Here is a 25,574-nt window from a genome sequence, read left to right on the forward strand (position 1 = left end):
CAATGGATTCCTCAAGGGGTCTAGTTTCCAAAAAGGGGTCACTTTTGGGGGGTTTCCACTGTTTTAGCACCACAAGACCTCTTCAAACCGGACATGGTGCCTAATAAATTAAATTAAATTAATTAAATGTCACCTCTACTTTGCTCTAAATTCCTGTGAAACGCCTAAAGGGTTAATAAACTTTTTAAATGCTGTTGTGAATACTTTGAGGGGTCTAGTTTCTGAAATGGGGTGTTTGATAAGGGTGTCTAATATATGGGCCCCTCAAAGCAACTTCAGAACTGAGCTGGAAACTAAAAAATAAAATAAAAATGAGGCAATACTTAGCTTCTTACATTATACTGATAATGAGCCGTGCCCACCCCGAGATGACCCCAGTTTTGACCGTTTGTATAAACGGAGACCCCTATTAGACCGTTTCAGTGCCCGGTTTTCCCAGCATTCACCCCCGAGAAGTGTATTTCTATAGATGAATCCCTGGTACATTTGAAAGGGAGGCTTCAATTCCGCGAGTACCTGCCGTGTAAGAGGGCAAGGTATGGCGTGAAGATGTATAAGCTGCGAGAGTGCATCAGGGTATACCTACAAATTTAGGATATATGAAGGGAAGGACACCAGTTCTCAGCCCCCAGAATGCCCCCCCTTACTGGGAGTTAATACAAAAATTGTGTGGGATTTGGTGCACCCACTGCTGGACCAGGGTTACCACCTCTACCTGGATAATTTTTATACCAGCGTCCCACTCTTCAACTGCCTCGCTTCCAGAAGTCCTGCGGCATGCGGCACTGCTAGAAGAAACCTGAGAGGCCTCCCTACGACTCTGCTTGGGCAAACACTCAGAAGGGGTGAGAGCAGGGCACAATCTAGCAGCAACATATTGTGTGTCAAGTACAAGACCAGGGAGATGCCACACCAGTACCCATGTACCTGTACGAGGTACCAGTACAGGGACCCCCAAACTAGACTGCATCCTGGACTACAATAGGTACATGGGAGGGGTGGACTTGTCAGATCAAGTCCTGAAGCCTTACAGTACTTCTGGAAGCGGGGCCACAGGCATCGTACCAGGGCAACACTTTTTAGGAGAAGTTCCCCAAACTGGCAAGAAGGGAAAAAGTCAAAAGAGGTGCAGAGTCTGCTATAAGAGGGGGATAAGGAAGGACACAATATATCAATGTGACACGTGTCCCGAAAAACCAGAGCTCTGTATGAAAGAGTGTTTTCAAATTTATCATCCATCCCTTTATTTTTAATTTACCCCAGTTTTACTCGCTCTGATCCACTTCGCACAGCTTACCCATCCTCATCTTTCCCCTCTGAGCCCTGCTGTATGCCCAGGCAGCTGATAACAGCCACATGTAGGGTATTGCCGTACCCGGGAGAGCCAACATTACAGTTTATGGGGTGTAGGTCTCCGGTGGCACATGCTGGGCACAATATATCGGACACTGACATGGCATATATATAGAAAATTGCAAATCTCACTCTGCACCATCTGCTGCGCATTATCTTTTACACAATACCTGTGGGGTCAAAATGCTCACTACACCTCTAGATGAATTCCTTAAGGGGTGTCGTTTTTAAAACGGGGGTCACTTCTCGGGGGTTTCAACTGTACTGATACCTCAGGGGCTTCTGCACACACGACTTAGCACCAGAAAATTCCCAGTAGGCCACATGGTGGTCCTTTCCTTCTGAGCCCTCCCATGGGCCCAAACGGCAGTTTATCACCACAAATAGGGTATTGCCACACTCAGGACAAATTGGGCAACAAAATGCGGTATTTTATTCCTTGTGAAAATAAGAAATTTTGAGCCAAAACTACCTCTTATTGGAAAAAATATTTTTTTTTTTAATTCACAGTCCAATTCAAATAAATTCTGTGAAAAAACTGTGGGGTCTAAATGGTCACAACACCCATAAATAAATTCTTTGAGGGGTGTAGTTTCCAAAATGGGGTGACTTCTGGTGGGTTTCCATTGCTTTGATACCTTTGGGGCTCTGCAAATGCGACATGGCACCCGAAAACCAATCCAGCAAAATCTGGGCTCCAAAGAACACATAGCGCTCCTTTCCTTCTGAGGCCTCCCATGGGCCCAAACGGCAGTTTATCACCACAAATGGGGTATTGCCGCACTCAGGACAAATTGGGCAACAAATTGGGGTATTTTATTCCTTGTGAAAATAAGAAATTTTGAGCCAAAACTACCTCTTATTGGAAAAAATTTAATTTTTTTGAATTCACAGCCCAATTCAAATAAATTCTGTGAAAAAACTGTGGAGTCTAAATGGTCACAACACCCATAAATGAATTCCTTGAGGGGTGTAGTTTCCAAAATGGGGTCACTTCTGGTGGGTTTCCATTGCTTTGATACCTTTGGGGCTCTGCAAATGCGACATGGCACCCGAAAACCAATCCAGCAAAATCTCTGCTCCAAAGAACACATAGCGCTCCTTTCCTTCTAATACCTCCCATGGGCCCAAACGGCAGTTTATGGGCACAAATAGGGTATTGCCGCACTCAGGACAAATTTGGCAACAAAATGGGGTATTTTATTCGTTGTGAAAATAAGACATTTTGAGCCAAAACTACATCTTATTGGAAAAAAGTTTTTCTTTTTAAATTCACAGCCCAATTCAAATAAGTTCTGTGAAAAAACTGTGGGGTCTAAATGGTCACAACACCCATAAATAAATTCCTTGAGGGGTTTTGTTTCCAAAATGGGGTCACTTTTGGTGGGTTTCCATTGCTTTGATACCTCTGAGGCTCTGCAAATGCGACATGGCACCCGAAAACCAATACAGCAAAATCTGGACTCCAACAAACACATAGCGCTCCTTTCCTTCTGAGCCCTCCCATGGGCCCAAACGGCAGTTTATCACCACAAATGGGGTATTGCCGCACTCAGGACAAATTGGGCAACAAAATGGGGCATTTTCTTCCCTGTGAAAATAAGAAATTCTGATCAAAAATGACATCTTATTGGAAAAATTGTCATTCTTTTAATTTCACAGCCCAATTCAAATACGCGCTGTGAAAAAACTACGGGGTCAAAATGGTAACAATAACCATAAATTAATTCCTTGAGGGGTGCAGTTTCCAAAATGGGGTCAGTTTTGGGGGATTCCTACTGTTTTGGCACCTCAACACCTCTCCAAACCTGGCATGCTGCCTAAAATATATGCTAATAAAAAAGCACCACCAAAATGCACTAGGTGCTTCTTTGCTTCTGGGGCTTGTGTTTTATTCCACGAGCGCACTAGAGCCACATGTGGGACATTTCTAAAAACTGAAGAATCTGGACAATACATATTTAGTTGTGTTTCTCTGGTAAAACCTTCTTTGTTACAGAAAAAAAATAGAATAAAATTGAAATTCAGAAATAAAAACGAAATTTGCAAATTTCACCTCCACTTTGCTTTAATTCCTGTGAAATTCCTGAAGGGTTAAAAAACTTTCTAAATGCTGTTTTGAATACTTTGAAGGGTCTAGTTTTTAAAATGGGGTGCTTTATGGGGGTTTCTAATACATAGGCCCCTCAAAGCCACTTCAGAACTGAACAGGTACCTTAAAAAAAAGGCTTTTGAAATTTTCTTAAAAATATGAGAAATTGCTGTTTATGTTCTAAGCCTTGTAACGTCCAAGAAAAATAAAATAATGTTCTAAAAACGATGCTAATCTAAAGTAGACATATGGGAAATGTGGACTAGTAACTATTTTGGGTGGTATAACCGTCTGTTTTTCAAGCAGATGCATTTAAATTCTGAAAAATGCTATTTTTTCTAAATTTTCTCTAAATTTTGCAATTTTTCTCAAATAAAGACTGAATATATCGACCAAATTTTACCACGAACATGAAGCCCAAAGTGTCACGAGAAAACAATCTCGGAATCGCTTGCATAGGTTTAAGCATTCCGACGTTATTACCACATAAAGTGAAATATGTCAGATTTGAAAAATGGGCTCTGAGCCTTAAGGCCCAAACTAGGCTGCGTCCTTAAGGGGTTAAAGACGGGCGGTATGCTACTATTGTTATGGTTTGGTAAATAGTGCCCTCTTAAAAATCTAAAGGTAAAAGCGTCTGTACGCAGTCGACCTTTTGACAACACGTCACTCACATGTACTTGGCAGGGTGAAGTATGGAGTGAGCTCACTTAGATTCCGCCTGTTTAACCACCAAGATACTGCAGTGACTAGCGGCCGCTTCGTCATGCCCATTAGAAAGAGGGGGCGGACCCCTCTGACGCTATCGCATGGTGCCGATGGTTGTCATTGCACCCTGGGACCCCAGTCTGTGCTCCTATTAAACCTTGCCAGAGGCAGGGCCTCATAGGAGCCTGTAAAAATCACGATATTCTGCAATACATTAGTATTGCAGTATGTCGTACATTGATACAACGACTGCTGGTTCAAGTCCCCTAGGGGGACTAATGAAAAAAAAAACTGTTAAATAAAAAGTTTTTTAGTGTACAAAAAAAATATTAAAAGTTCCAAAAATCCACCTTTCCCCATTTTTTCCCTAAAGTAATGTTAAAAAAAATTACATAACTGGTATTGCCGCGTCTGTTAAAGTCCAAACTATTCTAATATAATGTTATTTCACCCACACGGTGAACTCTGTAAAAAAAATAATAAAAACGTCTTTTGGTTAACTCAGCTCCCCAAAATGCAAAATAAAAAAAGTGATAAAAAGACGCATATACAAAAGGTTCCAATAAAACTATAGCTCGCCCCAGTAAAAAGCACGCCCTCACATTGCTCAATCGATGGAAATATAAAAACGTTCTGCGTCTCAGGATATGGCGACACCAAACTATTTTTTTTTTTAACAATTAGTTTTTTCTCTCTAAAAGTGGTAAAACATAATAAAAACTATATAAATTTGGTATTGCCGTAATCATATTGCCCGTGGAATAAAATAAACATGCTCGTTTTACCGCATGATGATCGGAAACCCCCAAAACTGGCAGAAGCGCTCTTTTTTCACCCACTTCACCCCACAAATATTTTTTTCAGTTTCCCAGTACATTATAGTGCTATTAAAAAATACAACTCGTCCCGAAAGAAACAAGCCCTCATATGGCTATGTTGAGGGTTGACTAAAAAAGTAAAGGCTTTTGGAAAGTGGGGAGGCAAAACCGAAAACTCGCTGCGTCTACAAGGGGTTAAAATATGGATGCTACTCAGCAACAGTTTGCTGTCACATTATAACGATCGAGCTGTCGTGACCGTGTATATGCGAGTTCAGTTCAGTTCTATAGTTCAGAGGATTTCCAATATGTTGAAACTTGTGTTTCATAAGGATGAAACTACAATGAGCAAAGCTCGGCTGCTGCTAAAACCGATTTCTGGGCATTTGAATTACTAACAATCGTTCATTTGCTCAATGCCATATATACAGGATAAATCATGAAGGAAATGAAGGATAACTCTGCCAAGAAAATATATAAATATAAGTTAAGACTCATTCAGAGACCGCAGTATATGCAAGTATGAAAACCGAAACTGCCAACCATTTGTATGTGGCGGAAAAATTGCTGCAGAAGCTCCATAAATATGGCGTTCGGGGCATTCCCACAAGTTTGGATTTTTGTGACTGTAGTGTCATGGTCCCTGCAAACTGCGGCCACATTTACGTTCATTACGGCGATACAGCCAGGGCAACACTTCGAAAACCATGTGATCATCGGCGATCATCAAAGTCGCTGTGTAGCCACGGCCTTATACATGTAAAATCGCACATTCTAAAGTTGTGCTGTGCCATCAGGACACAGACATAGAAAACCTATCATTATTATTATTATTATTATTATTATTATTATTAAATCACCTCTTTCTTACTCACCAGAAGGAAGAAGAACAGGAGGAGTCGAGGGCTAATAGCCCGCAGTGCCAGTGTCATTACCAGAAACACAAATTCAGTCTGATCCCCCTGTGGGGCCATGAGCGAGTAATCCAAGGAGAGTAAATGCCCTAAGGCTTGACTCACAGAGTATATATAGACAATGCAGGCCCCGCCCCCTCAGTGACAACGGAATCATGTTCAGCAGAACACAAACCGTCATCCAGAACGTAAGAGCTCCCACTACTGGCAGTAGAGATAATTACGACCACTGTAAAGAACTACTGATTGTATAGGGAAGAATACATACCCTCCAAGTTTTGTAAATACAAAATAGATAGCATCGACCTTCCACTGATGTGAGAAGTAGGCGGAATAGGCAGCTGCCTAGGGCACAATTTGAGATTAAATTGAATTTATGGATTAAATAGAAAATAACAAATCAAAGCTCTGCCTTTTACATTTCTTTGTACAACCAATTGGACTCTGTGCTACTAACTGAAGGTGTCAAAGTACGATGTGCGCTTCCCTTAACGCGTTAGGGAAGAAAAGGTGACTGTCACGCACAAATAGACATTTACTGTTCGACAGGGGCACACTGCATACAATCAGCTTTTACCTGTAGAAGCCAGTGGACCTTACTATAGATATGTGGTAGGATAGCCAATCCCAGCATTAAGAACTGCACATGTGTGGAGAGGATGGGGACGGAGGGTAATGGGGAGTATGTAATATATATATGACTGTGTGCACACCGCTGATACCCACATTAGGCTATGGGAAAATATGTAGCCCTATAACAATAACACAAACGAGGCTTCCTTTATTTATAACGTGGGTTGACACGAGGGTTGGCCACAGCTTTATTATATTTATATTTGTTTCTTTTCTTGCTTTTATTTATGACAATAACCGATTGCAACAAAGTATTCCTAAATTATTACCCGGATGCCAGCCCGCCTAAGGCGGGGCATGAAGGTGAGCTCTCTACCCAACACCGCCACGAGGAGGGAGTGCACTCATCACTGCACATACCTACTCCCCAAAACCCCCGGTCAACCTCCTCATTGCCTCCCCCATACCATCCTGGAGCCCGGACAAAAATATGTCCAAACCGATATCGGTCAAGTGCACCCCGTCCTACAGTAGCAGACACCTGTTGTCTCCCTCAAGCTGCCTGTGTTTGATCACCATGCCACCACCAACTCTAACAAACCTCGTGACCCTGGTATTCAAGAGGCAACAGCCCCGCTCAATGGCATGCACGTCTCTGGCCCCTTTCCATACCGCTCTTGGTATTACCTCCGCCCAGACCAAAAGTAAGTCCTGGAAAAATGACGTGAACCTTTCCAAATCAGATTGAAATCAGAACCTTTCCAAATCCAAGCGGACAGAACACAAATAATTACCCCCAACGTGGATCACCAACACTGTAGATATGGAACGATTCCTGCTGATAGCCACCACCTCGGGCAAAATGTGCAACCATCTCAAGCCGCTGAGCCCCCTCAAGCGAACATCGACTCCCATCAGACCCAGAGAGAGACCTCCTGGTCGTATGGCCGCTCTCCGCTCCGCCCAGAAAACATAAGCGTGCCCGAGGATCCAAATTGTGGGGCATGAACCTGAAACAAGAAACACAGGTAAGACCAAATCAGGGCGGATATATCCGGCAAAGGAATCAGACCGCCAACGACCAATACGGCGGACTTCGTCATCGGGCAAGCCCAGGCCACTAGCAGTGGTAGCCGCGCCAATGTGGAACGAATGTGTCCCAAATTCCTTGGGCGGGAAGCCCGAACCTGCTAGTGCTGATCTAAACACTGACAAAAATTGAAGCCTCGTAAGGGGTTTTCCATCAACGTGTGACAAGAATTGAGAACCCGCCGACCTGGAGCGCAGGTAACAGGACACGGCCTCCAATGGGCATGCAGGCCCAGGTACGGGCCGCAGGGAAACCCAACAACCTCTGCCAAATACATCCGTCTTAGACCTGCGTATGCGAAAACGGATCCCGAGCTGGACAACACTACATCCTCAAATAGCAAACCTCCAGGTCGTAAAGAGCTAATATCTATTAGTTCCGAAATGCGCAGCGCACCAAAAACGGCTAAGATGAAAGCTGCAGTAAACAGGGAAACCTCAAACGGGGAAGAACATGTGTCCGGGAGGACCGCTAACAACTTAAGGAGTATAGGGTAAGAGACTGGCTGCCTAGCCTCCCGCCTTACTGCAGACTTCTTCCACCCCTTCAAAGCCTGGGTAATGAAAAAGGATTTTGTGACATCTGGCCAGGAGCGCAACTTAAAGAAAAAGGCCAAGCCGGCGAGGCGGCGCTGGGCGCATATGCCGGACACACCCCGGGCTAACAAGAGAGACAGATATTCCAATACATATGACGACAAGGGGCCCGCAGCCGGACCTAATTCGCGCAACCCCACCAGATCCAGCCATTCATTCCACACTTTACCGTATGCCGCCCAGGTAGACGGAGCAAGAGATGACCTCACGAGGGGGACCAGCAGAGATCGAGCATTCTCCATAACGCATCTGGGCAGCTGGCCCCTTCGAAACCGAAGGGCAAAGCGAGTGAAACACCTGCCAATTAAAGCGTGACAAAGCAGAGGCGTAGCTAGGTTCTCCAGCACCCGGGGCAAAGATTCAGTTTGGCGCCCCCCCCCCAACCTCTTTACCGACATCTCCTTCCCCCTCGCCGTGTTTGTTTTCTCTACCAATCGACTTGTCATTTCTTTTTATGTAACGCGAGCATAAAATTATTTGTACATTTCACAAGCAATATAGCTCTATACACAACACCAGAACCAAGCTCGGTACATATATACAGCCCCAGAACAAATACAGCTCAATTTAGTGCAACCCCTGCCGTATAGGTGTGTACGGCGTAAAACTACAGCTCCCAGCATGGCCCGAACAGTGATAAGGATATGCTGGGAGATGCTGTTTCACAAAAAATAAATCCTATCATAATCATCTCGCTGCAGATCATACAGTGACTACAGTGATGATTAGAGGCAGAATAAACATTTACGTTAAGTGACTCACCGGTGACGTCTCAGATTCTAGTTCTTTTTCTCCATTTGGTCCAGACCTCTATGATGACTTCTCCCGGTCCATTTCTGCAGTTTGCCGCTCACATGTCTTCAGCTTCTCACTTTTCCAACATTTCTGCACCTATAAATAAATATAAAGTTATCATTATACCACACACTACGCCCCTAAATATAATAGCGCCATACACTGCACCTCTAATAATAATAGCACCATACACCATGTCCCACACACACACTGTGCCCCCTGTAGATAGTGCCTGCCATAGAGCCCCATGTATATAGTGCCCCCTAGGGAGACCCCTGTAGATAGTGCTCACATATAGCTCCCCTATAGTGCTCTACATATAGCCCACCCCTGTATATAGCCCCCTGTAGATATAGCCCACTCCTGTATATAGAGCTCTACAGATAGCCCAACCATGTATGTAGCCCCCCTGTAGATATAGCCCACCCCTTTATATAGTGCTCCACATATAGTCCACCCCTGTATATAGTGTTTCACAGATAGCCCACCCCTGTATATAGCCCCCCCTTGTACATATAGTCCACCCCTGTATATAGTGCTCCACTAGATAGTCCACCCCTGTTTATAGTGCTCCACAGATAGCCCACCCCTGTATATACTATATACAAGGGTGGGCTATCTGTGGAGCACTATATACAGGGGTGGACTATATGTACAAGGGGGCTATATACAGGGGTGGGCTTTCTGTGCAGCACTATAGGTTGGAGCTATTTGTGGGATACTACATACAGGGGTGGGCTATATCTACAGGGGGACTATATACAGGGGTGGGCTATATCTACAGGGGGACTATATACAGGGGGACCATATCTACAGGGGGACCATATCTAGAGGGGGACCATATCTACAGGGCTGGGCTATACACAGGGCTGGGCTATACACAGGGGGGCTATATCTACAGGGGTGGGCTATACACAGGGCTGGGATATACACAGGGGGCTATATCTACAGGGGTGGGCTATATCTACAGAGGGGGCTATATCTACAGAGGTGGGCTATATATAGGGGGGCTATATACAGGGGTGGGCTATATACAGGGGGAATATATCTACAGGGGGCTATATCTACAGGGCTGGGCTATATCTACAGGGCTGGGCTATATACAGGGTGACTATATCTACAGGGCTGGGCTATATACTGGGGTGGGCTATCTATGGAGCACCATATACAGGGGTGGGCTATATCTACAGGGGGCTATATACTATATAGCCCACCCCTGTATATGGTGCTCTATAGACAGCCCACTCCAGTATATAGCCCCCCCGTAGATATAGTCCCCCTATATATAGCCCAGCAGATATAGTCCCCCTGTATATAGCCCAGCCCTGTAGATATAGTCCCCCTGTATATAGCCCCCCTGTAGATATAGTCCCCCTGTATATAGCCCCCCTGTAGATATAGTCCCCCTGTATATAGCCCAGCAGATATAGTCCCCCTGTATATAGCCCAGCAGATATAGTCCCCCTGTATATAGCCCAGCCCTGTAGATATAGTCCCCCTGTATATAGCCCAGCCCTGTAGATATAGTCCCCCTGTATATAGCCCCCCTGTAGATATAGTCCCCCTGTATATAGCCCCCCTGTAGATATAGTCCCCCTGTATATAGCCCCCCTGTAGATATAGTCGCCCTGTAGATATAGCCCAGCCCTGTAGATATAGTCCCCCTGTATATAGCCCAGCAGATATAGCCCCCCTGTATATAGCCCAGCCCTGTAGATATAGTCCCCCTGTATATAGCCCCCCTGTAGATATAGTCTGTATATAGCCCCCCTGTAGATATAGTCCCCCTGTATATAGCCCAGCAGATATATCTACAGAGGTGGGCTATATATAGGGGGGCTAAATACAGGGGTGGGCTATATACAGGGGGAATATATCTACAGGGGGCTATATCTACAGGGCTGGGCTATATCTACAGGGCTGGGCTATATACAGGGCGACTATATCTACAGGGCTGGGCTATATACTGGGGTGGGCTATCTATGGAGCACCATATACAGGGGTGGGCTATATCTACAGGGGGCTATATACTATATAGCCCACCCCTGTATATGGTGCTCTATAGACAGCCCACTCCAGTATATAGCCCCCCCGTAGATATAGTCCCCCTGTATATAGCCCAGCAGATATAGTCCCCCTGTATATAGCCCAGCCCTGTAGATATAGTCCCCGTGTATATAGCCCCCCTGTAGATATAGTCCCCCTGTATATAGCCCTCCTGTAGATATAGTCCCCCTGTATATAGCCCAGCAGATATAGTCCCCCTATATATATAGCCCAGCAGATATAGTCCCCCTGTATATAGCCCAGCCCTGTAGATATAGTCCCCCTGTATATAGCCCAGCCCTGTAGATATAGTCCCCCTGTATATAGCCCCCCTGTAGATATAGTCCCCCTGTATATAGCCCCCCTGTAGATATAGTCCCCCTGTATATAGCCCCCCTGTAGATATAGTCGCCCTGTAGATATAGCCCCCCTGTAGATATAGTCGCCCTGTAGATATAGCCCAGCCCTGTAGATATAGTCCCCCTGTATATAGCCCAGCAGATATAGCCCCCCTGTATATAGCCCAGCCCTGTAGTTATAGTCCCCCTGTATATAGCCCCCCTGTAGATATAGTCCCCATGTATATAGCCCCCCTGTAGATATAGTCCCCCTGTATATAGCCCCCTGTAGATATAGTCCCCCTGTATATAGCCCAGCAGATATAGCCCCCCTGTATATAGCCCAGCCCTGTAGATATAGTCCCCCTGTGTATAGCCCCCTGTAGATATAGTCCCCCTGTATATAGCCCCCCTGTAGATATAGTCGCCCTGTAGATATAGCCCAGCCCTGTAGATATAGTCCCCCTGTATATAGCCCAGCAGATATAGCCCCCTGTATATAGCCCAGCCCTGTAGATATAGTCCCCCTGTATATAGCCCCCCTGTAGATATAGTCCCCCTGTATATAGCCCCCCTGTATATAGCCCAGCAGATATAGCCCCCCTGTATATAGCCCAGCCCTGTAGATATAGTCCCCCTGTATATAGCCCCCCTGTAGATATAGTCCCCCTGTATATAGCCCCCCTGTAGATATAGTCCCCCTGTATATAGCCCAGCAGATATAGTCCCCCTGTATATAGCCCAGCAGATATAGTCCCCCTGTATATAGCCCAGCCCTGTAGATATAGTCCCCCTGTATATAGCCCAGCCCTGTAGATATAGTCCCCCTGTATATAGCCCCCCTGTAGATATAGTCCCCCTGTATATTGCCCCCCTGTAGATATAGTCCCCCTGTATATAGCCCCCCTGTAGATATAGTCCCCCTGTAGATATAGCCCCCCTGTAGATATAGTCGCCCTGTAGATATAGCCCAGCCCTGTAGATATAGTCCCCCTGTATATAGCCCAGCAGATATAGCCCCCCTGTATATAGCCCAGCCCTGTAGTTATAGTCCCCCTGTATATAGCCCCCCTGTAGATATAGTCCCCATGTATATAGCCCCCCTGTAGATATAGTCCCCCTGTATATAGCCCCCTGTAGATATAGTCCCCCTGTATATAGCCCAGCAGATATAGCCCCCCTGTATATAGCCCAGCCCTGTAGATATAGTCCCCCTGTATATAGCCCCCTGTAGATATAGTCCCCCTGTATATAGCCCCCCTGTAGATATAGTCGCCCTGTAGATATAGCCCAGCCCTGTAGATATAGTCCCCCTGTATATAGCCCAGCAGATATAGCCCCCGTATATAGCCCAGCCCTGTAGATATAGTCCCCCTGTATATAGCCCCCCTGTAGATATAGTCCCCCTGTATATAGCCCCCCTGTAGATATAGTCCCCCTGTATATAGCCCAGCAGATATAGCCCCCCTGTATATAGCCCAGCCCTGTAGATATAGTCCCCCTGTATATAGCCCCCCTGTAGATATAGTCCCCCTGTATATAGCCCCCCTGTAGATATAGTCCCCCTGTATATAGCCCAGCAGATATAGCCCCCTGTATATAGCCCAGCCCTGTAGATATAGTCCCCCTGTATATAGCCCCCCTGTAGATATAGTCCCCCTGTATATAGCCCAGCAGATATAGCCCCCCTGTATATAGCCCAGCCCTGTAGATATAGTCCCCCTGCATATAGCCCCCCTGTAGATATAGTCCCCCTGTATATAGCCCCCCTGTAGATATAGTCCCCCTGTATATAGCCCCCCTGTAGATATAGTCCCCCTGTATATAGCCCAGCAGATATAGCCCCCCTGTATATAGCCCAGCCCTGTAGATATAGTCCCCCTGTCCCCCTGTATATAGCCCCCCTGTAGATATAGTCCCCCTGTAGATATAGTCCCCCTGTATATAGCCCAGCAGATATAGTCCCCCCCGCCCCCCCCCCCCCCCCCGCAGATACAGATACAGATGCAGATACAGACACACACTTCTATTACAATTTAAAAAAAAAAAATTCAAACTCACCTTATTCCCGCTCCCACGCCGTCCGGCAGCCATGGAGACCTGCGCTCTTCTGCGCAGGTCTCCTGGGGGTTGAACGCGGCATCTATGAAAGGCGCTGATTGGCTGGGCAGGATGACTTTCCCTGCCAGTCAGTCAGCGCCTTTCATCGACGGAAGTGTCACTGGTACAAAAGGTACCAGTCGCTTCATTCGTGGAAAGGCGCTGAATGGCCGGGCACGGAACGTGCCCGGTCATTCATTGCTTCTAATTGTACCTGTGTCCTTGCGACACAGGTACAATTATAGTGCAGGAGGAGGGGGTGCCGGCGCCCCCTCTGAACTGCGCCCGGGGCAGATGCCCCGCTTGCCCCCCCCTAGCTACGCCCCTGGACAAAGCATCAGTTATTTTATTTTGCACACCTGGAATGTGGCGAGCCCTGAACTGTGTATTGTGCTGAAGACACCTAAGCACCAAGCATCTAATCAACACAACCACCGGCCCTAAGGAAGAAGATAAATGGTTAAAAGCATGAACCACACTAGCGTTATCAGACCAAAATACAACAGAAGAATTAGACATTGCCACCCCCTATAGCTCAATTTCCACTATAATGGGAAAGAGCTCGAGGAGCGTTAAATTTCTGCACCACCCACGCGATCGCCACGAATGGGGCCATGGGGCCGTGCACCACGCTGAGCCCAGGAGTGCCCTGAACCCAGTGCTGCCCGCTGCGTCGGTGAACAGCTGTATCTCCTTGTTGGATGCCGTGGGTGACCTCCAACACGTGCACCCATTGTAATCTGCCAGGAATTTGAGCCACACCTGAAAATCACAACGCAAGGCTGAAGTGATCCGCACATAATGCAACGGGGAATGGACACCGGCAGTGGCTAGGGACAAACGGCGGGAAAAAATTCTGCCCATGGGCATGACCCTGCTGGCAAATACCAACAGGCCCAAAAGCTATTGGACCTGTCAGAGCTGCAGCTTTTTTTACCGACATAACAGCTATTAAGTGGGAACGCAATTTAATCACTTTGTCCTCCAGTAATCGAAAAACCATCTGCAGCGAATCAATTTCGATGCCCAGGAAAGACAAGACTGTGGTGGGCCCCTCGGTTTTCTCCGATGAAAGTGGCACGCCAAAACGACTGGCTATCCTACGAAAAGAGTCTAACAACATTCGGCAATGAGGCGTGGAGGCGGGGCCAACAAAGAGAAAATCGTCTAGGTAGTGTTACGTGGAGGACAAGCCTGTGACATCCCTTAACACCCACTCAAGGAATGAACTGAACACCTCGAAGTAGAAGCATGAGATCGAACACCCCATGGGAAGGCACATATCGTAATAATAAAGGCCGTCTACCTGACAACCCAGGAGGTGGTAACAATCGGGGTCAACTGGTAACAAGCGGAAGGCGTATTCTATATCCGACTTGGCCATAAGGGCCCCCTGGCCAGCCTGGCAAACCAAATCAACTGCCCTGTCGAAAGACACATACGACACTGCGGCGAGGTCTTTCTCAATCCCATCATTCACGGAATTGCCTTTATGGTAGGACAGGTGATGGATTAGACGAAACTTGCCAGGCTCTTTTTTGGGGACCACTCCCAGAGGGAGAAACGCGCATGTTAGGGAATGGTAGTTCAGTAAAGAGGCCGGCCGCCCGGCCTAGCTCCAATTCCTTGTCTATTTTTTCCGTGATAACCGAGGGGAATTACTTGGCCGATTTCAAATTGCCCTAGAACGCGGGTGAGGGGTTATAAACAAACGGGATAAAGAAACCAAAGGAAAAACTCGTCCTAAGCAATGCGGCTTCCCCCATCTTGGGGTACCTGTCTAACCATGTTAGCATCTCTAACACGTGGACTGGGGTCCTCGATCCTACCCGTATTATTGGGACGTGGAACTGCGGCAGTCCAGCGGTTGCAACGTACTGCGGGGTGGGGGCCACCGCAGGATGAGCACTCGTGTTTGAATTTGCAAGAACCGTAAAACTTGCAGTGGCCCTCGTTGAAGAGCCAGCAAGTCCCGGACCACCTGTTGACGAGGCCCCCAGCCCCAGCAGCCAAGCCACCGGACACGGGGGGGGGGCCTCGGCTGAAAGGGGCGCTGTGACATCACCAGCCGCAGCCTTACGTCTGTCGCTTTAGTATCCCTCCCCACCTCTGGTTTTTGAGCCATGCATCTGCAGAACTCTTTCGTCATACCGCCAGCATGCCGTTCCCCCATGGGACTTATACGCACTGAAGATGGTGTCTAGGTAGACGAAGAGTTGGAAGGACTTATCTGGGAACTTTTGGGATACTACACAACCTAAAACCACGAAGGCCTGTAACCAATTATTAAAGGATTTAGCAACCCTAGGCTTAGAGGGAACGCCTCTTTCAAATCGGCGCTCGTTGTCGATTGTCGCCGAATCCACCGACACCAAGGACCAGATATCAATGTATTCATTCCTTGCTATCTTTTCCTTGGTATCTTCAGACAAATGAGCACCGAGAGGGGCTATACCACAAAAATACGTATCCCTGAAGGCGGGCAGGGAAGAAGTAGCGGTAGACGTGGATGCTTCCACTAACGTCTTACCGGCCTCCGCCTGTGAGGCCGTTGCCACTGAAATGGGTGGGGCGGCCGCCAACAGGGATCGTAACACAGTCAACAATTCTGAATCAGTAGACCCCCCCGTGCCCCAAGCCCGAAGGCAATCCAACACACCGAGTCCAGTAGATGAAGTAGGAACCAGAGCCATCGAGGTGAAGGTGGCGGGGGAGGAGGAACAGGTGCTGAAGCTGCTACTGTACCCTCCGTGTTCCGTAATCCCATCTGACGACTATAGACATGTAATATATTAACATTTACGGTAGACAATGATGATCACAAATAAAAGGTCTATTTTAGGGTAAAACTATGTTATTACCCAAAAAAATAGCTGAAACGTAAAAAAGCTTATTTTTTACTATTATTTTCAACCTTTAAGAATAAAAATTCTAAAATAGCAAAAAGGATGTGTATAAAAACAATTAAAAAAGAATCCTGCATTGTCTTCGAAAAAAATAATCACAAAAATCACGTCGTTAGCCAAACAAATAAAAAAGGGCTAAAAAGGGCTAAACGGTGTCTGGTCTTGAAGGCTCAAAATAGCCCGGTCCTGAACTGGTTAAAATCTCATTGGACCCTGGTGACAGTGTCCATACAGACATCCATAGAAAAGCCACTGCAACCAATAATTTTCTTCATTGGAGGAGCTATCATCCACCCTCCCTGAGGAGAGGTATCCCTATTGGCCAATATTTGAGAAACAAAAAAAATTGTTCAGACGAACCATCCTTTCAAAAAGAGTGTGATGGATTATATTTAAAACTCTTAGCCTGTGGCTATCCTAAAAAATGTCTACGTAGGGCCTATGCCAGGGCCAGGGCAACAAATAGAAGAGATCTTCTTTATGGCAACTATACAACATCTATAGAATCTTCTAAATCTATTAGGTGCATTGGCACTTATGATGCATGCTCCTCACAAGTTGTCAATATGGACCTAGAGCTTGAAGAAGGCGATCTCCTGTGTCAGGTATGTCGACGCCTGGACCGGCGCGAAGAGCCACGCCTAGAAGAGCGCCGTGAGCAGGAACGAACCGTACGGCTAGTGTCCTTGGAGCTCACCGATGAACCACGTCCTACACGTTCAGCCAGCACATAAGCGGAGGCCCAGACCTGAAGGTATGCCCACTGCAGCATGGGGAGCAGGGGAAGGGTTCTGCCTCACCACCAGTAGATCCTGCTCGCAGGGGAAGAATTTGTCGCCGCTGTCTGCCAAGGACCCATCTTCGTGGTCGTCCAGCGGTGGAGGTGAGGTGTCATGCCAGCCTCCGCTGGCAGACCCTTGCGTGCGGTGCTGTGCAGCCGTTTCACTGCCCGCAGCTGTCCTGAAAGCTGGTGGCAGCGGAGCCCCCCTGGGAAGATCCACAGTGGTGGCAGCGGTATATGCATCCTGGCTTGCTAGGCCGTACTCCGCACGGCCACCGGGGCGAGCTCTAGCCCGTCCCAGGCTGGAGGAAGCATTCTGGCCCGGTGTTGGAGAAATAAATCCCACCTTGGCAACGTTTTATTCTCTCCCAAAAATCCAGAAGTCTGTCCCTCTTTTCTCAGAGATACTAAGGACACTGTCACCGGGATACATGAGATTAATGTCACTCCCACTACTTTATTGGCTAGTATTGACGTTGAATCACTTTACACTAACATTCAGCACCACTTACGCCTTCAGGCAATTAAATATTTTTTGAGCACTAAGGGGACCCAATTTCGACCACACAGTAAATTTGTAGGATAGAAGCAGCTTTTGCTGCCTCTGTCTTCTCTGATCACTTGTACACAGCGCTCAATGCGCGCTGTGTATAGGAAGAGAGGCAGCGGCCGCGCTGCTGTCTCTATTGCTCCCGGTGTTCATGTGACTGGTCACATGATCGCCGGGTGCCGCTAGTGACAGACTGCTGCTGGGTCTTACTACACCCAGCACAACCCTATTAGTGACAATCGTCACTATGAGAGGGCTGATTTCCCCTTTAACTGGGTTACAGTGGAAAAGATGGTGTAAAAAGAAAGAAAAAAAATATATAAAGTTCCCCAAAGGTCTTTTTTGACCATTGAGGGACAGACCATAGTAATAAAAAAATAGTAAAGTAAAGTGCAAAAAAAAAATAAAATAATAAATACACATAAAATACCCACCCCCAAAAAAAACGTTCCTCCACCACCAATCATTGTTGTAACGCTAGCGCTGACCCAATTACCCTAATATAGACATGTAATATATTAACATTTACGGTAGACAATGACGATCACAAATAAAAGGTCTATTTTAGGGTAAAAGTATGTTATTACCAAAAAAAATAGCTGAAACGTAAAAAAGCTTATTTTTTACTATTATTTTCAAACTTTAAGAATAAAAATTCTAAAATAGCAAAAAGGATGTGTATAAAAACAATTAAAAAAGAATCCTGCATTGTCTTCGAAAAAAAAAATCACAAAAATCACGTCGTTAGCCAAACAAATAAAAAAGGGCTAAAAAGGGCTAAACGGTGTCTGGTCTTGAAGGCTCAAAATAGCCCGGTCCTGAACTGGTTAAAATCTCATTGGACCCTGGTGACAGTGTCCATACAGACATCCATAGAAAAGCCACTGCAACCAATAATTTTCTTCATTGGAGGAGCTATCATCCACCCTCCCTGAGGAGAGGTATCCCTATTGGCAAATATTTGAGAAACAAAAAAATTTGTTCAGACGAACCATCCTTTCAAAAAGAGTGTGGTGGATTATATTTAAAACTCTTAGCCTGTGGCTATCCTAAAAAATGTCTACATAGGGCCTATGCCAGGGCCAGGGCAACAAATAGAAGAGATCTTCTTTATGGCAACTATACAACATCTATAGAATCTTCTAAATCTATTAGGTGCATTGGCACTTATGATGCATGCTCCTCACAAGTTGTCAATATTATTGTGTAAATATTGGCCAATTCTATCCACTGACCTGGATTTAAAAAATTTCATATCTACCACTCCTAGCGTTACCTACCGTAGGAGAAAAAACCTTTGTGATTTTTTAGTTCACAGACATTTCACTAAACAAAAGAGCTCACTATCAACCTGGCTGATATCGCCAATTATGGGCTCTCACCCATCTGGAAGATGTTCATTTTGCCATCTAATGCCAAAAACGAAGATGTTTTGCAACCCTGCCAATGGTAGGATGTATGATATCAAACAGTTTACTAATTATCAAAGAGGTGGGGTTATAGATGCAGCCAAGTTTCCATGTCCCAAATTATATGTGTGTAAAACAATTCAGCAGTTGAGAAGTAGAATCTCCAGGCATCTTAGCTCCATTAATAAAAAAGAAGACACCCCCCTGTCTAGGCACATCAGAATGGTACATGATGGAAATACTAAGTCCCTTCAATTTTGGGACCAAGAGGTGGTGATCTAGATAGAAAATTACTCCAGGAAGAAGCACAGTAGATTCATCGTCTCAGTAGTCTGATTCCCGATGGTCTGAATAAAGGCTCCACGTTTGTGACCTTCCTTTAATTACTTAATTTTCCTCCATCACCGTAATTAATAATATCTCCTTTTTTATATTTTTTATATATTTTATTTATATATATATATATATATATATATATATATATATATATATATATATATATATATATATATATATATACTGTATATATATATATTACTATTATCAAAAAGAGCTCCCCACTGTTATGTATGACGGCACCACCCAACCTCCCCACCCCCCTTTTTTCCTTCCCCCCCTCCATTTCCCTCCCCCATCTTTCCCTTATCCCCCCCCCCCTTTTTTTTCCACTTTTCCTCCTTCCCATTATATTTGGTATGCTAAACTGCTATCAATACATTCAGTTCCTTTTCTAATTGGAAACAATGAATGACACTAGTAGTCAACAGCCTCTCCTATTGGTAGATATAGTGTTCTTTCTACAAGAATCAATAGACTATTGACTCTGGAGGACTATGTCCCTGAGCATTCGCAATACAAGTACAGCCACAGTCTGTAGTTCTAAGTTTTCTGTCATACGCACAATGACTTCGTTCATGTTTGCGCTGAACGCATCTGGTGCGCGTGTGCGCATGCTCGGGCCTTCCTCCGCAATTGGGCGGCCTTTGGCACTTGCGACTGGACAACTTTAACATCCATAATATGATGGAGAGGCTCGTCTACTTAGACTCATGCCTATTGGCTGTTCACACTGACACATCCCTCCTTACGTCATCCGGAGGTTTTAGATGGGGACGTTTTTTCGTAAGCGCCGTCATTAGCCCCTTAGGGTATGTTCACACGGCCAAATTACGGACATAATTCGGGCGTTTTATGCCTGGAATTACATCCGAAATTACGGCTTGAAAGCGTTGACAAACATCTGCCCATTGAAAGCAATGGGCTGACGTTTGTCTGTTCACACGAGGCGTATATTTACGCGTCGCTGTCAAAAGACGGCGCGTAAATAGACGCCCGCGCCAAAGAAGTGTCATGTCACTTCTTCAGACGTAAATGGAGCCGTTTTCCATGGACTCGGCGTTCAAGCGCCTGCACATGCCGTTACGGCTGAAATGACGGGGCTGTTTTCTCCTGGAAACAGCCCCGTAATTTCGGCCGTTACGGACGCTGCCGTGTGAACATACCCTTAACCGCTGAAGTCGCTGCTTGTGCAGTGAAACACGTCTGGGGGAGCTTCTCTCTAATTTTAACTCGATGCAATCCTCTGACAGTCTGTACTAGCAGCTAGCGATGTGCACTATGCTCGGCATCTATATATAGCAGTCATCTGTCAGATTCCACTTCTTTCACAGCTATCTTAACACTGACATATAACTTGGAATACTGGTATTATCCCCTCTATAGGATTGCATTGTATTTTTAATATCAATGTGGTTTGTCTTTTTGCTATTCAATAAAGATTATTATTTATTATACAATCAAATAGATTTTTCTATATAAACTTGTTTGTTTGGAAAAAAAAATAGGCTTTTGTTGTTTTATGGCAATTTTTGCTACTTGGCTTATTTAGGAGACCCCCAAATGAACTCTTTTATTCCATGGACACCTTAAATCTCACCCTGACCATGGAGATGGTGACAACACTGGAGTAATGATGTCACTCACAGGGGTAACATCATTACTGCCTTGGTGACATCATTGCTGATTACATAGGGGGTTAAACTTATTGGAAGAAGGCGACAACATCCACCCAGGTGTAGAAATATATCAAAGAGGTATTCATTCCAGCATGGCAAAAAAAAGCTGCAATGTTTCACCCCACGCAGGGGTCTTTTACAATTGGGGAGATTGTCAAGGACATTGGCTGGTGGCACGGGCGGACACCAACAACAGAAGGCCATGTACACATATTATATCTGTGCCTGAGTTTACCGGACAAAACTAGTTGTGATTTCACAGTAGGTTACCTGACCGAAACCCACTCGTGACGTCACAGCGGCTTTCTTGAGTAAAAGCTTCTTCAGATGTCACAACAGCATACCTGAGTGAAACATTTGTGATAGAAAGTGGGGAGGAGACCTCCAGCTCACCTAACACACTCCGGTGTGTTATGGATGGCACTCGGATCCTCGTGTCGGCACACGGCAGATAAACAACAGGGAAGGAGTAGGATCCAGCGCTACGTCAAGTTTTAAAATGGATTTTCTGTTCCAAGTTTAATGGCAAAGATGTTTAAAAGGAAGTCCAGTTGTGGAGAGTCCTGGGTTGGTAAGAAGTGAAGGTAATGTCCTCGGGGCCTACGCGTTTCGGACGACTGCCGCGTCCTTAAACTTGGCTGTAGTGGTTTTGAATAGCGCGCGCTGTCAGATTTTGTACTGAGTCAGTATGGTCAGCTGATTACTTTCTGCGTGTCATTGTTGGTGACGTGTTGGAACGCAAGCCGGAAGTAGTTATCCGGTCCTGTATTAGGATCGATGAGGCTTACAAGTAGGTATTGTTTTTATTGTTAACAGGCTATTCTTTATCTAGGTATATTTTTACATGTTTAAAACTAGTAAGTCTTAGATTAATTTGGTGTATGTCAGTGTGTTACGACGTTTCAGTTTTTCTTTTAGGGGTATCAGACAACGACCATGGCCGGCCCGGCCAATCACCCGAGCCTAGTATGTCTCCCAAGAAACATCATAAACGTTCAAGTTGAGGTAAGTAAGGACATATACGTTACTGTGTTAATTTTTATTTTTATTTTTATAACCTGTATTTATTAAACTTGTGAATATTCCATAAGACCTCTTGTTGAACTATCACAATGTAAAAATATTGTTAGGACTAGATTTAAGATGGCTGCGGATATTTTAGAATAAATATTTCATATGACTATCGCAATGTTTTTCTATTATTATATGGCGGCGCATTATAATAGAAAACGAGGATCTGGTGGGGAAAGTGCGGATAGGACACAACTGAAACTATATGGGGGTTCGGATACAGTTATTAAGACGAACGAGACTGGGTGGTGTGTGAATTAAAATGTGTGCATAGCAAACAGCAAATATTATGCATGCAACACTGGATACATCTGTATACCTTGGATGATTTGTGTTATGTAATTGGTCATATTTGAATGGATATGTATGTCATGTATAAATCTTGCGTTTTACTCGTGTATGGCTGGTATTGCTACTATGACATTAATATAGATACATTAATTCCTTTCTCAGGTTTAAGCCCTTTGGAAATCTTGTGTTTAATCTATAGATCCAATAGGCTTCACGAAGATGGGTTTTGTGTTTAATATCACCTCCTCTTTTGCATGGATGGATCTTTTCGATAGCATAACATCTAAACGATTTGATTGATCTATTATGTTGGGAGATAAAATGTTTAGATGCGTTTGAAGTGTTCAGAATATTTTCATTTCTCACGTAGCTGAGATGTTCCAGGATTCTTATTTTAAATTTTCGATTGGTGCAGCCTACGTATTTTAATTTACATTCTATACACTCAATGATGTAGATGACTGATTCTGAATTGCAGTTGATATAGTTTTGTATATTGAACTTGTCAGTGTATGTGGAATCACTGAAGGTTTTGGTTATTTGGACGTATGAACAAGCTTTACAGGGATGTTGGCCACACTTATAGAAACCTGTGGTTTCTAACCATGTTGTATTTATTTTCTCATTAGCAGTAAATAACGATGGAGACAGAACATTGCCCAGAGAGGCGGCTTTCCTTGCCACTATTTTGCAACCCCCAGCTAGCACCGTGCGCAAAGTGTCGTCCTCCATGAGGATAGGTAAGTAGTTGGTTATTAATTTTTTGATTTGCGTAAACTGGTTACTTTGTTGTAAAATTAACGTGGGTTGGTTGTCGGTAAGCTGGGTGTTCTGTGGTGTGCTTCTTCGTTTATTTTGGTGACTCAAGAGTTGGATTCTGGATTTTTTGGTCATGATGTTACTGGCTCGGTTGAGTGACCATTGGGGATAGCCTCTTTCATGAAGTCTTGTTTTAATAGATTCTTGTTCTACCTCATATTGACTCTGGGATGTGCAGTTCCTTTTGGCACGGTGCATTTCACCTACTGGTATAGCTTTGATGGTGTGCCTGGTGTGATTGCTATTAGCATGTAATATATTATTTGTGGATGTAGGTTTGCGATACGTTTTGGTTGAAATGGTTTGGCCATTCACACCTATTAGCTCCAAATCAAGGAAAACAATGTTGGTGGGATCGGAATGATAAGTAAATTTGAGATTACAATTATTGATGTTGAGAGTTTCCACAAACTTAGAAATCATATCAGTGTCTCCTTTCCAAATAATCAATATGTCATCGATATATCTACCGTACCATTCAACATGCTGGCTGTATGTATTTTCGGTAGAGAAAATGTGAAATTGTTCCCACCATGCCATAACCAAGTTTGCTACTGAGGGGGAAAATTTTGCCCCCATAGACACACCTCTGAGTTGCAAATAATATTTTGTGTCGAATTGAAAGTAATTATTGGTTAAGAGAAACATGAGTACGTCCAGTATGTATGATTGGAATTTTTTGTCATATGTACTGTGTTTAGTCAAATGATAATTGAGAGCGGCATATGCTATGTGGTGTGGAATTGATGTATATAAAGCCACGACATCACATGTGAGCCAACTGTATTTTTTATCCCAAACTTTGTTATGTAACAAGTTTAGGACGTGTTTGGTATCTCTGAGGAAACCGGGTGTTATTTGTGCTAATGGTTGTAACAATGTATCCAGCCATTCTGATAATCTCTCAAGGATTGATCCAATGCCGGATACAATCGGTCTCATCGGAGGAGGGAATATCTGTTTGTGGATCTTGGGGAGTGCGTGAATAATTGGAGTGATTGGTTGGTCAATGTAAATAAAGTCCACTTGTTTTTGGCTAATGAAGCCTCCTTGGTGGCCCTCTTCAAGTAATCTCTTCATTGAATGTTTAATTATTTCTACAGGGTTTTTGTCCAGTTTCTTGTATGTTGTTTCATCCGATAACAAGTCAATGATAGAATGTTGGTAATCCTTTTTGTTCATGACTGTGACATTGCCTCCTTTGTCCGACATTTTTATAATGAGTTGTTTGTTTTCTTGTAGCGATTTTGTTGCTTCGTTAAGTTTTTTTGACATATTTTTTATTGGACGTTGGCCTTTAAGGCTGTCAGCAAGGTGATGGAGTTCTTTTTCCATAACCATTTGGAAACGATCCATTGACTCAGTACGTGAACTTAATGGATAAAATTTAGAATTTGATGTTTTGAAATTGGAAGCTGTGGTCACTATTTGATTTGGAGTTTCACTTCGCAAATGATCCAGACTTACTAAGGTTGTGAGCTCTTCAAATGAAAATTTGGACAGCTGGGAAGCTGTCTCTGGTGATATTGTGTTGATATTTTCTTCAGCTGCAGTTGTAGCTGGTGTCACTGTCTCAGTAACTCCTGGTGCTGTTTCTTCTTTGCGTAAAAAATGCTTTTTGACAGTCAAGTTTCGGATGAACTTGTTGATGTCAAGTATTGTGTTAAACAGATTGAAATTCTTTTTGGGGGCGAAATTGAGGCCTAAGGACAAAACCTCATTTTGTTCTGTAGTGAGGGGTGTAGATGAAAGATTGGTGACATTGGTAGTTAATGCTGCTGAAATTTTCTTGACCGGAGGCGACGGTTTTGTTCTATATTTGTTCGACTTGTGCTTTCTACCGCCCCTCCTTCCCCGTTTTTTGACTGAAATAGAATGTTTTCTGGTCTGTAGCTGGTATGAGGACGTGTTCGAATATTCTCGTCTTCTGATATGCCATCTGCGGAGTCTGGTTCCGTGGAGCTAAAACTTACTCTGTTTGGTAAGTCCCTGTATTGTTTGTAGGGCTGGTTTCTTCTTTTGAGAATAGGTCTTGGTTTATTGTAATTTCTTGTTTTTGAGCTCCAATTATAAACTTCGTTGTTAGTGTAGTCCTTGATGTCCCTTTGAAATTTATTTTTCTTTATATCTGCGATAGCATGGTCCAGCTTATCGGTAGCAGATGACATCCTGGTTTGGAGAAGAGTGAATGAAGGTGAGTTGGAGAAACTTTCTAATGATTTCTTTATGTCCAAGATGTTGGTGTCTAATTCTTTTAATTTGAGTTCTTCCTGTTTCGTGATCAATTTCATTAGACTGATAGAACAATT

General features: G+C 44.5%; 1 protein-coding gene across 4 annotated transcripts in view; it reads right to left on the reverse strand.

The window, feature by feature from the left end:
- LOC142750098 (tumor necrosis factor receptor superfamily member 10B-like) overlaps positions 1-5,978 on the reverse strand; it is a 28,437-nt gene extending 22,459 nt beyond the window's left edge. For all 4 annotated transcript variants that reach the window (XM_075858888.1, XM_075858886.1, XM_075858889.1 and 1 more), the window contains exon 1: positions 5,847-5,978. In XM_075858888.1, coding sequence (XP_075715003.1) covers positions 5,847-5,945 — 99 coding nt within the window. In that variant the 5' untranslated portion in view covers positions 5,946-5,978. The remainder of the gene's footprint in view (positions 1-5,846) is intronic.
- Positions 5,979-25,574: the final 19,596 nt, after the last annotated feature.

This window comes from Rhinoderma darwinii, chromosome 3 (assembly GCF_050947455.1).
Source record: "Rhinoderma darwinii isolate aRhiDar2 chromosome 3, aRhiDar2.hap1, whole genome shotgun sequence".
NCBI lineage: Eukaryota > Metazoa > Chordata > Amphibia > Anura > Rhinodermatidae > Rhinoderma > Rhinoderma darwinii.